We start from the raw sequence: 14966 nt of genomic DNA, 5'->3' as shown, positions 1-14966 counted from the left end.
CAGTGAAGCTGCTGGGAACTGGGAGAGCCCAGGGCAATGTGGTTTCTGCAGCTCTGAAGCTGGGAGCTTTCAAGCTCTTTCTTTCCCCCAGGGAGAGGTGAGCTGGGCTGAGACATGGGAAGAGATAGGAAAAGGCACCCCGTGGCAATGCCAGCACCCCCAGGGTGACGAACCCACCATCCCCACAGGGCAAAGAGTCGTTCTCCAACTCACAGATACCAGGGAGGTAGGTAGAGGGGAAAGGAAGCCTTTAAGCATAACCCCAGGGTACTCTGCAAGAAGTACCCTTCGCTGCCCCGATGGCTCCCCACGGAGCCCAGCAGCACCCACCAGCCCTGCAAGCTACACCCAGACAGCTGCGTCCCCTCCATGTGTTGTTTCTCTCCTTTCACTTCAGCGTTGAGTCATTTCTCCCGCTTTTCTCCTGCCTGCCTTCTGTGGAAGGCGGTCACAAGTATCTCCCAGCCCCTGCCCCGTGTCCCCCATGTCACTCCCTACCACCCTCCCTGTGCAGCCAAACCCTTTTGACCAAACCTTGGTGGCTGATGCAGCCACCTCCAGGGCCCAGGGGAGCAGAGGGGCACCTGCACCCCCCCGGGGCCAAGCAGGGAGGGCTGCAGGCCACCGTGGCCATGCTGATGCTGCCACAGGGCCACTTCCCCACCCCGCATCCCTGCCTTAGGTATGGCCGTGAGCAGGGTGTATTATCGGTTACTTTTGAGGAGATGGACCAGTGCTGGGTTCATGGTTGGACTCCATGATCTTAAAGGTCTTTACCAACCTAAACAGTTCTATGAGTCTATGATCACCCCCACCCAGCTCCGTGGTCCCTATGGATGCTGGCAGCTGCACTGCCAGTCCCTGATCTACAGCAGGAACTTTTCCAGGGCCAAAGAGGTGGTGGGAAAGAGTTAATTTGAGGTAATTGTTATTCCTTTCTTATCAACATCCCTTGTTCAGCACTCTCCCATTGGAAACACACTTCCTATGACCCTGGCCCTGTCCCAGAAGGGTCGTTGCCCCTTGGACGTCACCAGTCACCAACTGGCAAAGTGACCGCAGCGACAAGTTCCTGCAGGGGCTGGGAGGTGGTGCAGGGAGGAAAAGGACCTTGGAAGGGTGAGATTTATGGGTGGCTTGTTAGCTGGCTACGGAAAGCAATGCTGTGCACATGTAGCATATGTTGGGTGTCCCCTTTGCCCACTGCTGCAGCCAGCTCTGTTTAGCGCGGAGGGGGTTCCTCTGTTTCTCTGGAAGGAAGAGGACGGCAGCAAAGAGAGGAGATGCGGGGCTCAGCCTCCCATATTTTGCAAGGGCATCAATATATTGTATCCAGGCTCCTGGCTCAAACCACACTGGGCAAAACTGGAGCAGAGCAGAAAAGCAATAGCAAGGACAGGAGCAAATCCTTCCCTTGGGCCTCATCGCGATGGAGGGGTCCTGAACACCCTCCCAACCTCCTTGATGTGAAGAACCCAAAATCATTAGTGCCTGAGGATGCTGCAGCTCCAGGCTAGTGCAGAGAGGACCTCCCTACCTCGTGCCCATGGTCCCTTTGCACAGCAGTAGCCTGGCCCCGAATTAGGGCTGCTGTTTACCGAGCACAGGTCTGATTCCCACTTGCATCTTATTCCTGCAAGAGGCTGCTTTCCTGGAACTGATGCCTTTGCCTGATCCTTGCTAAGGTGCCCAGAAACCTGACGACTGGGATGCTCATAAATAAAAAGGCATGTGAATGCTTTCAGAAAAAAACATCTAGTGGATTTTTCCACTCCATGCTCTCTGGACCTTTCCCTAGGAGAGCTCACTAAATGTGGATGCTGTTACCCACCCCAGTCCCCTGTGGGGTTACAAACACAGTCTTTGCCCTGTAGGATCACATTAAGAGTCTGGAAAGGGCACAGCGTGCAGCATGACACAGTCTTGGAGCTGCTGCTTCCCCCTGCGTTAGCAAACCCCCAGCTAACACAGCCCAGCCCCAGCCCCTGTCCCAAGCCACATGCCAAGATGCCAGGGATGTCGAGGGGGCCAGGACATCCCCAGCAGTGCCCGAGGGCAGGTGGGAGCGTGCCAGGGGAAGAGCTGCTCTCCACCTGCCAGACACACTGCAGCCTCTGCCCACTGCCACCACTAACCCCAACCACCTCGGTAAACCAGCCTGGCCAGCAGCAGCTGGGGTAAAAATTAATCCGACAATGCCCTCTGATGGTGGAAAGGATGGCTGGAGTGGACAGTGCGGAGCCCCTGGGAACAGCAGTATCCCCACAGACTTCATCCTGGGCACGACTGGGGTGACTGGGGGCACGCAGGGACAAAGCAGAGCTGCAGGAGTGATGCTGCGGGGAAGGGACAGCTTTCAGCTATGGGCACTGCCTGGCTTTGCTCTCCAGTGGCACCAAGGGCTGGGCTCGGATCTGCAGATGGCCAGGCTGGATCTGCACCCACGCCAGCAGTGCCAGCACCTGCCAGGATATGCCTCGCTCAGGGCAGGGTCTGGCCCCACGGCCAAGCTGGCACATGGGGAAGAGAGCTCCTGCCCTTGCCCACCCCAGCCCCAGAGGGATGCTGTGCTGCGGGAGGGGGTACGCCAAGCTGCTGACCCCTGGCTAACGATGTGCTTAGTCAGTTTGATGGATCTGTCTGGGCTCTCTGTTAATAAACAGCATCTGACCTGAGCTGTCTCAGAGCTGTACGGAGTCATCTTTATGCACACGAGCTATCAGTAGCTAACAGGGACCATCCCTCCTCCTCCAGATAACACATGGGCATGTCCTGCCCCTGCTGTCTCATGCTGTGGGGAAGGGATGCTGGTGGCAGCATCATTGCTATGCTAGCACGGATAAAGAATTTGTACTTCCATGAAGAAGCATCAACATGCCACAGTTGTGATATTGCTTTTTCCACCCCCCAGCCAGAATGATTCTCCAGCAAGAAACATTTCCCCGTCCTTCTCCTTCCCGTTGTTGGGTTGCTACTGGTTTAATCATCTTCATATATTCTTCAGAAAGCTGGTCCTTTCTTTTCAAGCTGAAAAGCCATCCTCAGTTTGATTGGATGATTATATGAACCTGGAGCATACCTGGCAGCTCTCTCCCCTCTGCCTCCCCCACCCAACACCCCCACAAGGAGCAGGACAGAGCAGTTTGGGCTTTTTTATTAGGACCAAAGCCCCTGAGATGGGCTTGTTTCCTTGTCACAGCTCCTACAGAGGACCATGCCATGGCAGGCTGAGGTACAGCCCCCCCCCCTGCCGCGCACTACCAGGGAGGGACAGGCCAGCAGAGACCATGGCCAGAAGCATCACCACGTGTCATGCTACCACACAGCAGCTGCAGCATCCACCTGAGTAAAGGAATGAGATCCGAGTCCTGCAAGGGCATTGCTGCCAAGCGAGCAGTGGTGAGGGATGAGATGGGAAACCACATCCCAGCTACGGCTGTAACGGAAGACAAACCCGGCCCAGCTCTTCCACCCTCTCCCACCCCAAAAAACTCAGGTGCAACTGCTTTAGCTCTGCTTTTCCACCCCGCAGTCCCATTTCACACCCCTTTATACCTGCCCTACACCCCTCATGTGCATCCAGCCCCTGATGCCCCAGGTCTCTGAGCCCTGTCTGCAAACCGGAGCTCTGCTGGCCATGCTGCCCCTGCACCTGCCAGGCACATCAGCCTCCACAGGCATGTTTTTCCTCCTGGCCATATTCACAGCCCTCCCTCCACCTTGCAAAAGGGCAGGTTTCTCTCAGGCTCCACACCCGTGGTTCCCACCCCACCAGTGCATCTCCAGCCATGGGATGATGGAGACCTGAGACTGGGGCTCCATCAGCAGGTGACAAGGGCTGATTCAGGACACTCAACCCACCGCAACCCCGATGAAGTGATCCACCCTCCCCTCCTTCCCACAGCCCCAGCCCAGACCTACCTTGATCTTCATCTTGTGCTCTGATCTGTCCTCACTGGGGCACTGCAGGAGAGCACAGGAGATATAAACCCCCTGAACTTCCCTCGTCTTACTCCACTTTTGGCTACCAAAAGCGGGCCAGGGTATAACCAACTTATTCATGTGCACACGTACCAACATGCACCTACACACACCACCCTCACACATACACACTCCAAGCAATCATGCACATCCCCATCACTGCCTGCTCCTGGCCAGCTTGCCCACAAGATCCCAGCCTGGGTGACTCCCAGGTGCTTGGTGTCCCCAGCACAACCAGCAGCTCATCCTCCTGGCAGACTTCACCGTGCCACCTGCACGGCTGCGCTGACAGCCCTACCTGGTCAGGGCTGGCTGGGTCAGTGCTCACTGCATGGGCTGGGAGCCCTGCCACCAGCTGCCACAGAGCCAGCACCAACCCCATGCCGTGCTGGCAGCCCTGTGGCTCCAGCAGGGACCGAGGATGCTGGGCACCTGCCGGATCAGAGCCCTGCCTGCGTGAGAAGTAGGGCAGAGCATGTCTTGGGGCAAGCATGTGCTGGGAAGCCATGGAATGAGAAATAATAAGTGTGACACGTGTTTAAGGACACACTGCCACTCAAGGAACATGCGTGTAGTGTGTGAGCATGCATCCTCCTGCATGCCAAGGAGGGTGTGCAGCATGCAGAGGCAGCATCTGCAGGGAGCAAAGCAGGGCACCCGCATGCAAGGGCTGGGCTGGGCGCTCTGCTGAGGCAGGGAAATGTGAGCTGGGAGCTCTAGGCAGGATCCTGAGGCATAAATCAGAACAACCCAGGTGCAAGTGGAGGGCGTTCAGCAGAGCCCCCACCCCCACCCCACCCCTGGCTCGGGACACAAGTGCTGGTAGGCACAGTGAGGGGCAAACGACTGTCCCAGCCTCCACCAGCACCTCTGGTCCTCTGGCTCTGGAATTTCTGGTTTCCTCCCCATTTTTATTGGCCATGAATGAAGGCAAGCAATTTCAAGGTGTTTCAAGACCGATAACCCAAGAAGCCCAAAGCTCCAGCTCCAGCCCCATAGGGCTGCCCCATGTCCTTGGGCTTTACCATCACCAGGATCAACACAGAACAGGGACAAACGACACCACCGTGAAAGTGAGAACAGGAAAAGCAGGCAAGGAAGCCTGCTCCTCTATCTCCTCAGCCAATCTTACCTTTCACATCAAGTTTGCAGTCTACTGAGGCTTCCCCCAAGGGGTTCACAGCTTTGCAGGTGTAGATGCCCCCATCGAAAGGGCTGGGCTTGCGGATTTCCAGGGAGCAGACACCCTGCTCGATCATCGCTATGTATTTGGGGTCTTCCCGTATCTCCATCTGATTTTTCATCCAGATGATTTTAGGCTGGAAGGCAACAGGATTTATTTGTTTGTTAAGACAGGGAGAGAAATGAGAAATCTAGCTGGCTCCAAAATGCAGCCACCTCGCTCTGCCGTGACCCTGCCTGAAGCTGGTAGACATGGTGGGATTCATAGTCAGAAGTAGTTCGAAGAGCTAAACTTCCCATTTTTGAGCCCTAAGCACGGCTCCACAGTTCCTTCCCCAGGGCAGAAAGAAACAGGACATGGCTTGAATTAAGACCTGTCACCCATCTCCACGCGTAAACACTCCAAACCAACTCAGAATTGCCCTCTAACCTCATCCAGCCCTAACCCAACATGAGCCACCGTCTCCCAGCACCTCCAGCCACCCTGCAGCATCCCCACTGGTGGCTGCCCAGGGGGGGAACCACTGACCTGGGGGAAGCCCCGGACGCAGCAGAAGAGATGTGTGCTGTAGCCCCGGGTCGTGGTTCGGTCTGTTAGGGGCTGGGTGAACTTTGGAGGCTCCATCATGTCCCGTTGGGGGATCTTTTCTGGCTGGTAAACAGTTTCTAAGAAAATAATGAAGTCTAGGCTGAGGCAGAGCTTGGGCTTCTGGGCTGACCAGTACATAGTCACAGGAATTCAGCCCAAGATACCCCAAAATGTTTCTGCTCCCTCATAAAACAAGCCAGACAGCATCTAGCCCGACCCAAGGACCTGGCCTTCAGCTCAGCCCAGCTCTGTCTATAGATCCCTTCTCATCCAGCCATGTCATGTTAGTTCCCAGTCTCTGCAGGGGACAGGGAAGATGCCAGTCTGCAAACCATCACTGCGATGCATGCTACATGCGGCTTGCCAGATACAGGCCAGACACCTCTCTGGATCTCCTACTCCATCCCCAAAATTCAGGGCAGAGAAGTAGGAGCTGGAGATAAGCTCTGCAAGTGGCAGAGACCCCAGCTCACCATGTGCTACCATGGAGCAGGATGGAAATAGCTGGAGGGAGAATGGGGCTGAGGGATGCTGGTTTGGAGGTTTGGCCCTGAGATGGACCACTGCAGGGGTGCCTTCCTCTGCTGGCCCTGAGCTGTGGGGTTAAAGCCAGGGCTGATCCTCACCCCTCCCAGCTCCTGCTTTGATTCCATCCCAGGAATTTCCATGCCTTGATCCCACCCATGGGGCTGACCATGGCACAAGTCTTCCTTGGAGGCAAAAGGAGGTGTAGAAGGAGGGCAGAGGACCTCTCCCTCAGGGCTGCACAGCCTGGGGACAGGGACCTGCCTTGGCACCAGCCCAGCAGCATCACCACAACACCGAGGAAGCCCCACTAGCCCAAATGGGCATAGGACCCCTCTTGCCCATCAGCATCCCCCAACCCCTTAGCCAGAGCCTTGTCCCTACTTGTCTTCTGGATGTGGGCCACCCCAGAGGCAACAGCTGCCTTCTCGCTCAGTCCACAGGCGTTTTCCGCGAACACCCGGAATGAGTAGGTATTGCCGATGATGAGGTCGGAGATGGTGCAGCTGGTGCGGGTGCAGCGCTCCAGTGCTGTGAACCATTTCTGGGAGGAGGGGAGTGAAAAAGAGTGGTGAGGAAAGGCAGGCTGTCCAAAGGATGTAGAAGGCATGTGGGGAGACAGGGGTGTGCAGCTGCTCCGCTCCCACCAGGACATCCCCAGCACCAGGACACAGGAGTGCCCGGACTCACCCCACTCTTCTTGTCTGACTTCTGCACCCTGTAGCCCTTGATGTCGGAGTTGCCATTGTCCACTGGGGGGGTCCACTCCAGCGCCACATTAAAGCCCCACACATCCACCAGCTTCAGGTTCTGGGGGGGGCCTGGTGGTTCTGCAAACACAAACCCTCACAGGGTGGCATCCTAATTTGCTCCCCCTGCATTCTGTGCCTTGACCACCCCTTGCACCTCGCTTTTAATCTCTTATCACCCTGTTGCAGCACACGAGGGATGAGAAGCTGCAATGGGCATGGGTGGCAGAAGCCCTGCATCCCCAGGCAGAGGAGTTAATCTCCATGACGCTGCAGAAGATCCCAGTGGAAGAGGGACACCAGAATCCCCTGCCTTGTTGGTAGCCCTGTCCCATCCCACCCAGAGCAAGAGCTATCCCCAGCCAAGGGGCAGAAACGAGCCCCAGGGTGGCCCTGCAGGGTCCCATCCCCAACCTTACCGATCACTCGAACGTCCAGGGTAGCCTTGTCCTCCGCTCCATTTACCCGCACGGCAAGCTCGTACTTGCCCGAATCGCTGCGCTGCGCGTTGCGGATGTAGAAGATGGTGTCACTCTCCAAGTTGCGGATGTTGATGCGGCTGGTGTCCAGGGGCTGGCCACCCTTGGTCCAGATCACCTCAGGCTGCGGCTTTCCCTGGAGCAACCCACGCAGGCAGGTTAGGAGCCACTTGAGCACATGGTCCCACCACATCCTGCGGGGAAGGATGGGTGGGCAGAGCCAACCTGCTTTGTCCAGGCAGCAGTGGCCTGGATCTGGCCTCTCCCATCCAGCAGTCCCCAGGGATGGAACTACAGCCGGTCCCTGCCAGTCCCACTGATGTGAAGCCATCAGGCTCCAGGGATGATGCTGGAACATGCTGGTCTCCCAGAGTCCTTATGGAGCAAGCCCAGCTTTACCTGCCCAGGGCATCTCAGGCAAAGCTGTGCTCCTGTGGCCCAGACACTGAGCCCAGGTTCCAGCCTAGCAGCAGGGGCTTGAATTCAGCATCCAGGGCAAATTCATGCCTGGAGCACAGGCAGAGCAGGCTCCCAGCTGCTTATGAGACGTGGCATGGACATGTTCCTCAACTCTGGGGCAGCTTTCTGCCTCTCGCTTCCCCCTGCTTGACCAGCATGTTTCAGGACTGGTTTTCTCTATCTCAGATGCCATGATGGAGATGCTTTGGTGATGCCCCACACAGTATATGATCAGTTGAGGAGAGGACCTGCAGCCTGGCCCACCAGTTTCTGCATCACTCCCCCCATCACACAGCCCTGGGGCTGCCCTGCTCCAAAGGCAGCTGCTTTCCCCAGGAAGGTCCCCACTGCTGTGCCGTGGGGTCTTGTGGTACATGGCCAGATCCCTGCCAGGAACATGAGCTGAACAGGGCTCATGGGCAGAGGCAGCAGCAATAGCTAGCCCATGCCCTAGCATGTTTGGGGTGATCCTGTTGTCACTACTAGCAACGAAAACACAGCAGGAGAAAAATGGGAACTAGGCAGGAACGGGAGAGATGTTCCCACCCCATCTCCCACCCTTGGCCCATGAGACATGGGGATCAGGACAAGCCAGCCCACTGTTGGCCCCAGGCATGTCACAGGGCCTAGAAAAGTCACTGCAGAAGCCAACCTGCAGAGAAAGAGCCTGGGGGAGTAACTCCCAATTCATCCACCTACCTGGAAAGGGATCATCATGTTCACAGCATCCCCAACGCACCTGACATACGTCTGCCGCAGGTGACGAGGCACACGGATCCTCGGGAGCTCTAGGGACCAGAAAGTTATGCTGTGGGGCCAAGAAAATCACAGCCCCCAGCTGGCTGACCCACCCCATGCATCCCCCCACTTGGCCATCCAGAAATCCCACCCGGAAACACAGCCACCTCTTCCATCCCATCTCCTGGACATGCTTGCTTCTCTGCAGGGCCGTGCCAACCTACCCCATTGCCTGCACCCCAAAATTACACCCATCCTTGAGCCCCCAGGTCACCACCCCGATGGACCATTCGCCTCCATTGTAGCCAGGCCACGGACACCAACATGGGCTTACCCAGAAGAGCCACAGCACAGCCTACACGGCAGCAAGGCAGAGGACAGCATCTCTGCGTTAGGAAATATTTCTCCCCAGTTCAGAAAGCAGACTGCCCAGAGGCACACAACCCAACTTTTAACAAGGACAAGGCTCGCCAGACCTCCACCTTCGATGTGCGCTCAAGGCCGTTGCAAGACCAAGATGGTGCATGGTTACTCGCAGCAGAGCTGTGAAAGCCCCAGGCTTAAAACGAAGGCTAACATCCCCAAGGGAACATAACAAAGATAAGCAAAAAACGCCCTGGAGAATGCTGGTGGAGTCTCCTTCCCAGGGTGAAAATAGCAGCAGCCATGTAACCCTACCGGGTGGGTGCCACTGGGTGATCCTTCTGGGGAGGCATTGGGTTTACGTGAGCCACTCATAAAAAGCTGCATGTCTCTGCCTGGATTAAACGTGCCGGAGCTTAGCTCTGGGGAGGGGGCATGGTCAGAATTAACCCGGGACTGAGCAATGGCTAAACAGCTGTGAGCGTGAAACACCGGCAGTGGGCTGGGGAGGGCAGGGAGATGCCCAGCAGTCCCAGATGGCCCCGCTGACAGCTGAGATGGTCCCTCCTCTGCTCTTGCTGCTATTCATTTCGGGGATCCGTGCATCGATGCTGCCACTTGGGCTCATCAGTCTCAGCGGGGCAGAGAAACCTGACCTCGGTGGAGGAATGTTAATTCATGGGTGCTTTCTCCAGCTCTGTGCGCCTTGCTCAGCTGGAGAGGGCTGGACAGGGTTGGTGGCCCAGGTGACGTGCTGCTGTGGGTGGAAAGGCATTTTTCCTGCTCTAGCTCCCTGCAAAATGCAACTCCCACACCAAATCTTCATCTGGTTTCTCCTTGTCTCTCTCCACTTCCCAAACCCACTCGTCCCACCTGTTTTCAAACTCTCTGCCGTCTGTATCGCTGCTATTTAAAATCCCTTGTGATGCTATAAATGAACCGATAAGTACAAAATGCAGTCCCAAATAAAATGCGAAGATCAGAAGGTAACGGACGGGGCAAAGAGGAATGGAGTTGTGGACACCACACAGACCAGCACCACTGGAGTGGACACAGGGGGGCAGAGGGACACTGGGGGCTAATTTGCTCCTCAAAGCCAGGCAACGTGCACAGGGCTGTATTTAGAATGAAATGCATGAGTAGGCACGTGCTGCTTGTTAATGAAGGGTTTCAGTCAGTAAAAAGAAAAGAGGGGGGAAGGAAACCAAGCCAAACACCTCACCAGCATGAAGCAAGAGCAAGCTGTGCGTGGGTCCTTCAGCTTTTTGGGTTTTACACCTCTCAGCTGGTACACACGGTTGGGACAGAGCTCAGGCAGCCGGGGCAGGGGGTTTGAAGTGGTGGGCGCAGCGAAGGATTAGAAGTGGGAAACACAAGTTGTGTACTTGGTATCTCACACCAGTCCCCCCTGCCTCATCCTCCCTGGTCCTACAAGTTATGTTGGGATGGCTTTGAGATCTGGAGGTAAACACGGCAGCAGATGCCAACCACAAAGCCATGTTCACCTCCTCCGGGCAGACTGAGAGGACAGACCCTGCAGGACCCCTTCCAGATGCTGATAGCCTTCTCCAAGCCTTTTCCTATGAAAAGCTGATGGTTCCTGGAAATAACTTTTGTTATTATTATTACTATTTTAAAGCAGCTGAAATACATGATGTGTTCTTTGAGTAACAGGAAAACCCGTGCTTTAATAATTCCTTGTAAAGGCAAAATAAGTCTATGTATTTGCTAAGTGAAAACTAACCTTGCAGTCACACATCAGCCTCAGCACATTCACAGCACCTCGGGAGGAATGCGAGTCTTGCTAAGCATGGGAGAAAGTCATTCATTGGCGAGTTCAGCATGATTAAAGTTCCCATGCTCCAGACTACCAGCTCTTGACTTTCGTTAGCTAAATAAACAAAGCTGTCTGATGTGTGTGTGATGGCATACTAGAGATGTAGTATGGCCAAGAAGAGGGAATGTGCTGGAAGTGAAACAGTTTCTGAGATCTTGCAATGAAATCTGAAAATGTGGCTCTGCGCCGAGTCCTTCACCCGCAAAGCTTCACCATCTGCAGGTTCAGTGTTGTGAAGTCAGGGAGCTACTCCATCCCACCCCAAGGGAACTGGACAGAGTTATGGAGAATAACAACCTGGTCAAGGGCTGGATTGTGACGTGTTAGAGTGCGGAGGCTGCCCAGGCTACAAGGATGGACGGCGATTCCTTTGCCCGGCTGGCAAAGCCCACAGGACCCACGCGCGGCAGGAGCGGTACTTACGGAGGATCTCCTTGATGAGGACTGGCTGCTCCAATGTTGCCGGGACACTGGCCCCGCTGGCGCTGACAGCCTTCACCCGCACATGGACCTTGTCACCGGAGTTGAGGTCCTGGATTGTGTAGCGGGTGGAAAGAAAAGGCTCCTCGTTCACGGCCGTCCAGTCTGTGCCTGCGATGAACAAGCAGAGCACTTCAGCCGTGCAGTGGACAGACGGACGCACACCCCAAAGAGCAGGATCAAGCCACGGGGGTGAAACCAGAGGTAAAGAGCCTCTCCCTTCCTTGCAAAGACTGCATGGTTTGGGGCAGCAGCAGAAAAAGGTATCTTAGAGGGGAGGTTGGCCACCCCACCCTGCCAGGGAGCGTGGGGCACGAAATGCTGGCAGAAGCTCAACTGTTGTTCAGGAGGCTGTTTGCAAGCAAGAAAAGGCATTAGGCCAGCGAACATGGTCCCTGCTGACCTTCCAGGTGAATTTCTAGAAGTAGTTAAGATCCTTTGACAGCCCTGCCAGCCAGTCTGCTCCCCTCACTGCCCCAGGGTAACTTGCTGGGGCTCACCATGTTCCCCAGCACACCTTCCACATCAGGCAAGGTCTGCTCGTCACCTGTCAGCTAGACATCTCTGACTGTTCTTCCTGCTTGGAAGGGGCATCTCAAACTCACCCCCTAGCCAAGATGCAGAAGCCTCCCCCCCAACAGCTAGCTAACGCAGCCTTGTGATGTGCCAAAGCTCTTAACAGGTTTCTCAGTTAGAAAACAGCTGCCCCAGTCACCAAGGGACTGGCTGTCCCAGGTGGGCAATTAGAGCCACCCATGAGTGCTGGTGTTTGCTAAGCCACCATGTGCACCTTCAAACCAAGAAGGTTTTCCTGTCAGGGCCATTGGACCAGCCAGATCCCACCAGCTGCTCTTGCCCTTCACCACGGGCATTACTCACACCAGCCCTCACTGGGATCTCACCGTATTTTAGCCACCCGGGGTCTTGCACCAGCCCAAATACCGAGTCACGGAGCCCACGTGGTTTTCAATGAATGACTAGCGCTCTCCTGTCACCCAGCCAAGCTCAAAGCAAGCTAGCAGAGCATCCAAAACTGTGACCTTTGGGTGGCTGTCAGCCAGCACCCTCCAGGAGTGGCTGCATCTCCCCTTCTCCCACGCAAGGGCCTCACCCCCCATCCCAGTTTACCTCCCCAGTCCCCAGCCCAATGATGGAAGCCTCCCACAGCCAAGCATGTGTTGATCATGTGTGCCACGAGCTAAACAGCCAAGGGTCACAGACCAGGCTCCCCAAGGCCCATTGACAACCTGGGTCTCTCAAACCACCGCAGCCACATACAGCACCCAGCCCACCAGTCCCAGCCTCCCCTGACAGATCCTCCCAGCCACACAAGTCATTCACTTTCACCCCAAAGCCAAGCAGGGCTTCAAGAGAGCACCCAAACCACAAGTTTTACCCACCTAGTCCATTCCACCAACCAGCCATGCAACTGGAGAACCGCAGATAATTGTTGCCACCCACCAGCCCACCTCCATCCGCAACGGCCGTTCTCCTTCCAAACATCTCAAGCCCCATCTCGCTCAGGCAGGGCTTGCCTGCCGATCTATGGTAGCCCCTCTTGCACTGCCCAGGATCCTTTCCCCCCTCATCCTCCCACCTTATCCCCATTCCTTCTGCACTTTCATTTCAGACTAACGTGGGACAATCACATCTTCTTCATCCTGAGGTCTTACACCACCATCCCAACCCCAGGTTTCTGCAGAGCTGGAGTTCATCAGAGACCACCCTCACTGGGTATGCTGGTCTCTCCTCCTCCCTCTAACACAGCAGTGATATTTAAACCCATCCAGCCCCCTGCTAAAGACACCACTGCTATCTGAAGCCAGTGGGAAGCCCTGTTCCTCCATGGAAAAAAAAAATCATTTAAAATGAACCCATTTGAGCAAAGAAAAGAAAATGGTCCCCAGGGACACGCACTGCCAGGTTCTGCCCAGCTCCATCCCACGCCTCCCCAGCAACACAGCAGCTCTCCACGCTTACGAGGCAGGAAAGCCCAAGCCTACTTCCATCTTTGCAGATCTCCACCACGTATCCATCCAGGCCCGACTGGCCTGTCCGTTCTGGGGCTTTCCAGGTCAGCATAACCGAGTTTTCGCTCACTCCTTCCACAGCCAAGGACAAGGGGGAGCTGGGCGGCTCTGTAACAAGCGCAGTGGTGAGGACAGGCTCTCCAGTACTGGGGCTGCTGGAGGGCAATCACCCAACCTCCATGTTGGTCCTCAGCCCCCCCCTCCTCCTAATCCCCCAGCCTAATCCCACTGCAAAAATACCCTTGATGACTTCATCCCTCCATCCCTTCACCCCAGCTCCCCCCATGCCCCCTCCCAGCCTTACATATCTCCCCTCCCCGCTTCGGTGTCCGATCCGTCCTCACCTGCCTTTGGTTTCTCAGGCTTCGGTTCAGGGGCTGGGGCTTGGGGTTCAGCTGGGGGAGCCGGGGGACCTTCTTCAGGGGCTGGAGTCGCTTCTGGTGTAGGGACAGAAGCGGACTCATCTGCAGGGGCTGGGGGCTGCTCAGGGGCTGGGGGCTCTTCAGCAGCTGGGGCTGGCGCTGGCTCTTCTTTTGGAGCTGCCAGAGCTGGGTCTGCGGCCGGAGGTGCAGTTTTGCCGGTCATTGCTGCAAAGCCGGGGGGGGGCTGGAGAAGAGAGTGATTTGGGGGGTCTCCTCTCTGGGATCTCTGCTCTGTTTTGGGGTCCCTGCTCCAGACCAAAGGGATCTCCTCCAGATCTGGGATCTTGACTCCGAAGCTGGGGTCCCTGCTCTGGACCAGGCGTCTCCACTCTGGACGGAGAGTGTCTGCTCCGGGACGGCTGTCCTGGGAGGGGGGAACCGGCTGTCCTGGGAGGGGGGAACCAGGTCACTGAGCCAGAAGAGGGGCTGGGAGATTTTTATAGGCTTCGGCTGGCACTTGTCACCTCCCTGCAAACCAATCTGCCTGCGCAGGCGGGGGCCGCCAGGAATAGCCACCCGGGACCTGCACATTCAGCAGCATGCCACTACCCCTCCTATAGGACCGCAGCATATGGTCCTGCCCCCCCCCCCCCAGGCTCGCACGGGACTGGTCAGGCCAGAGCCAGGTCACCTTTCCTTGGGGACATGTCTCCCGTCCCCAGCACCAGCAGCCCTCTAGCTATGGACTTCCCAACGCCCTCACTGCCACCTCCTCAGCCACCCACTGCACGCCCCACCCCCACCCCCCCCAGCCTCCCCATTGACCCTGCACCCCAGATGCCTTCCCCCAGCCCCTGCATTAACACTAGACCCCCAATCCTCCCCGATAATCCTGCACTGACCACCTCGACCCACCATGTCCTCCCACAGCCCCAGATCCCCCTGCTCCCCCACATACTCCCCCAGCCTTGACCGCATTGTTGAGGTTAGAAGGCAACTCTTGGGATCACCTGGACCAACCCAGCTGTCCGTACCCCTGACCCATCTTCCTGGAGAAGATTTATCGCATCCCTGGAGAAGATTTATCAGCAGCCAGCCCTCTGCCTTCCCCTCCAGCCTGTGCCCTGCCCACTCCACCAGGACCTTATCCACAGAGTTTGGTCACCCCAGAGCTCATGATCAGCCACCCTTC

The 14966-nt window shown here is 56.4% G+C and overlaps 1 protein-coding gene across 1 annotated transcript; it reads right to left on the bottom strand.

The window, feature by feature from the left end:
• Positions 1-3249: 3249 nt before the first annotated feature.
• Positions 3250-14231, bottom strand: MYBPH (myosin binding protein H). Its single transcript, XM_040616656.1, has 11 exons — positions 13757-14231; positions 13386-13520; positions 11326-11493; positions 8664-8752; positions 7446-7641; positions 6968-7107; positions 6662-6821; positions 5693-5829; positions 5114-5300; positions 3922-3963; positions 3250-3342 (listed from the first exon to the last, which is right to left on the bottom strand). Exons 1-10 carry the CDS (start codon positions 13995-13997, stop codon positions 3953-3955), a joined length of 1464 nt encoding a protein of 487 aa, XP_040472590.1. The 5' UTR covers positions 13998-14231; the 3' UTR covers positions 3250-3342; positions 3922-3952.
• Between the last annotated feature and the right edge of the window lie 735 nt (positions 14232-14966).

The sequence above is a fragment of the Falco naumanni genome, chromosome 17 (assembly GCF_017639655.2).
Source record: "Falco naumanni isolate bFalNau1 chromosome 17, bFalNau1.pat, whole genome shotgun sequence".
Taxonomy (NCBI): domain Eukaryota; kingdom Metazoa; phylum Chordata; class Aves; order Falconiformes; family Falconidae; genus Falco; species Falco naumanni.
Note: the sequence above shows the minus strand (reverse complement) of the source record. Positions and strands in the feature narration are given on the sequence as shown.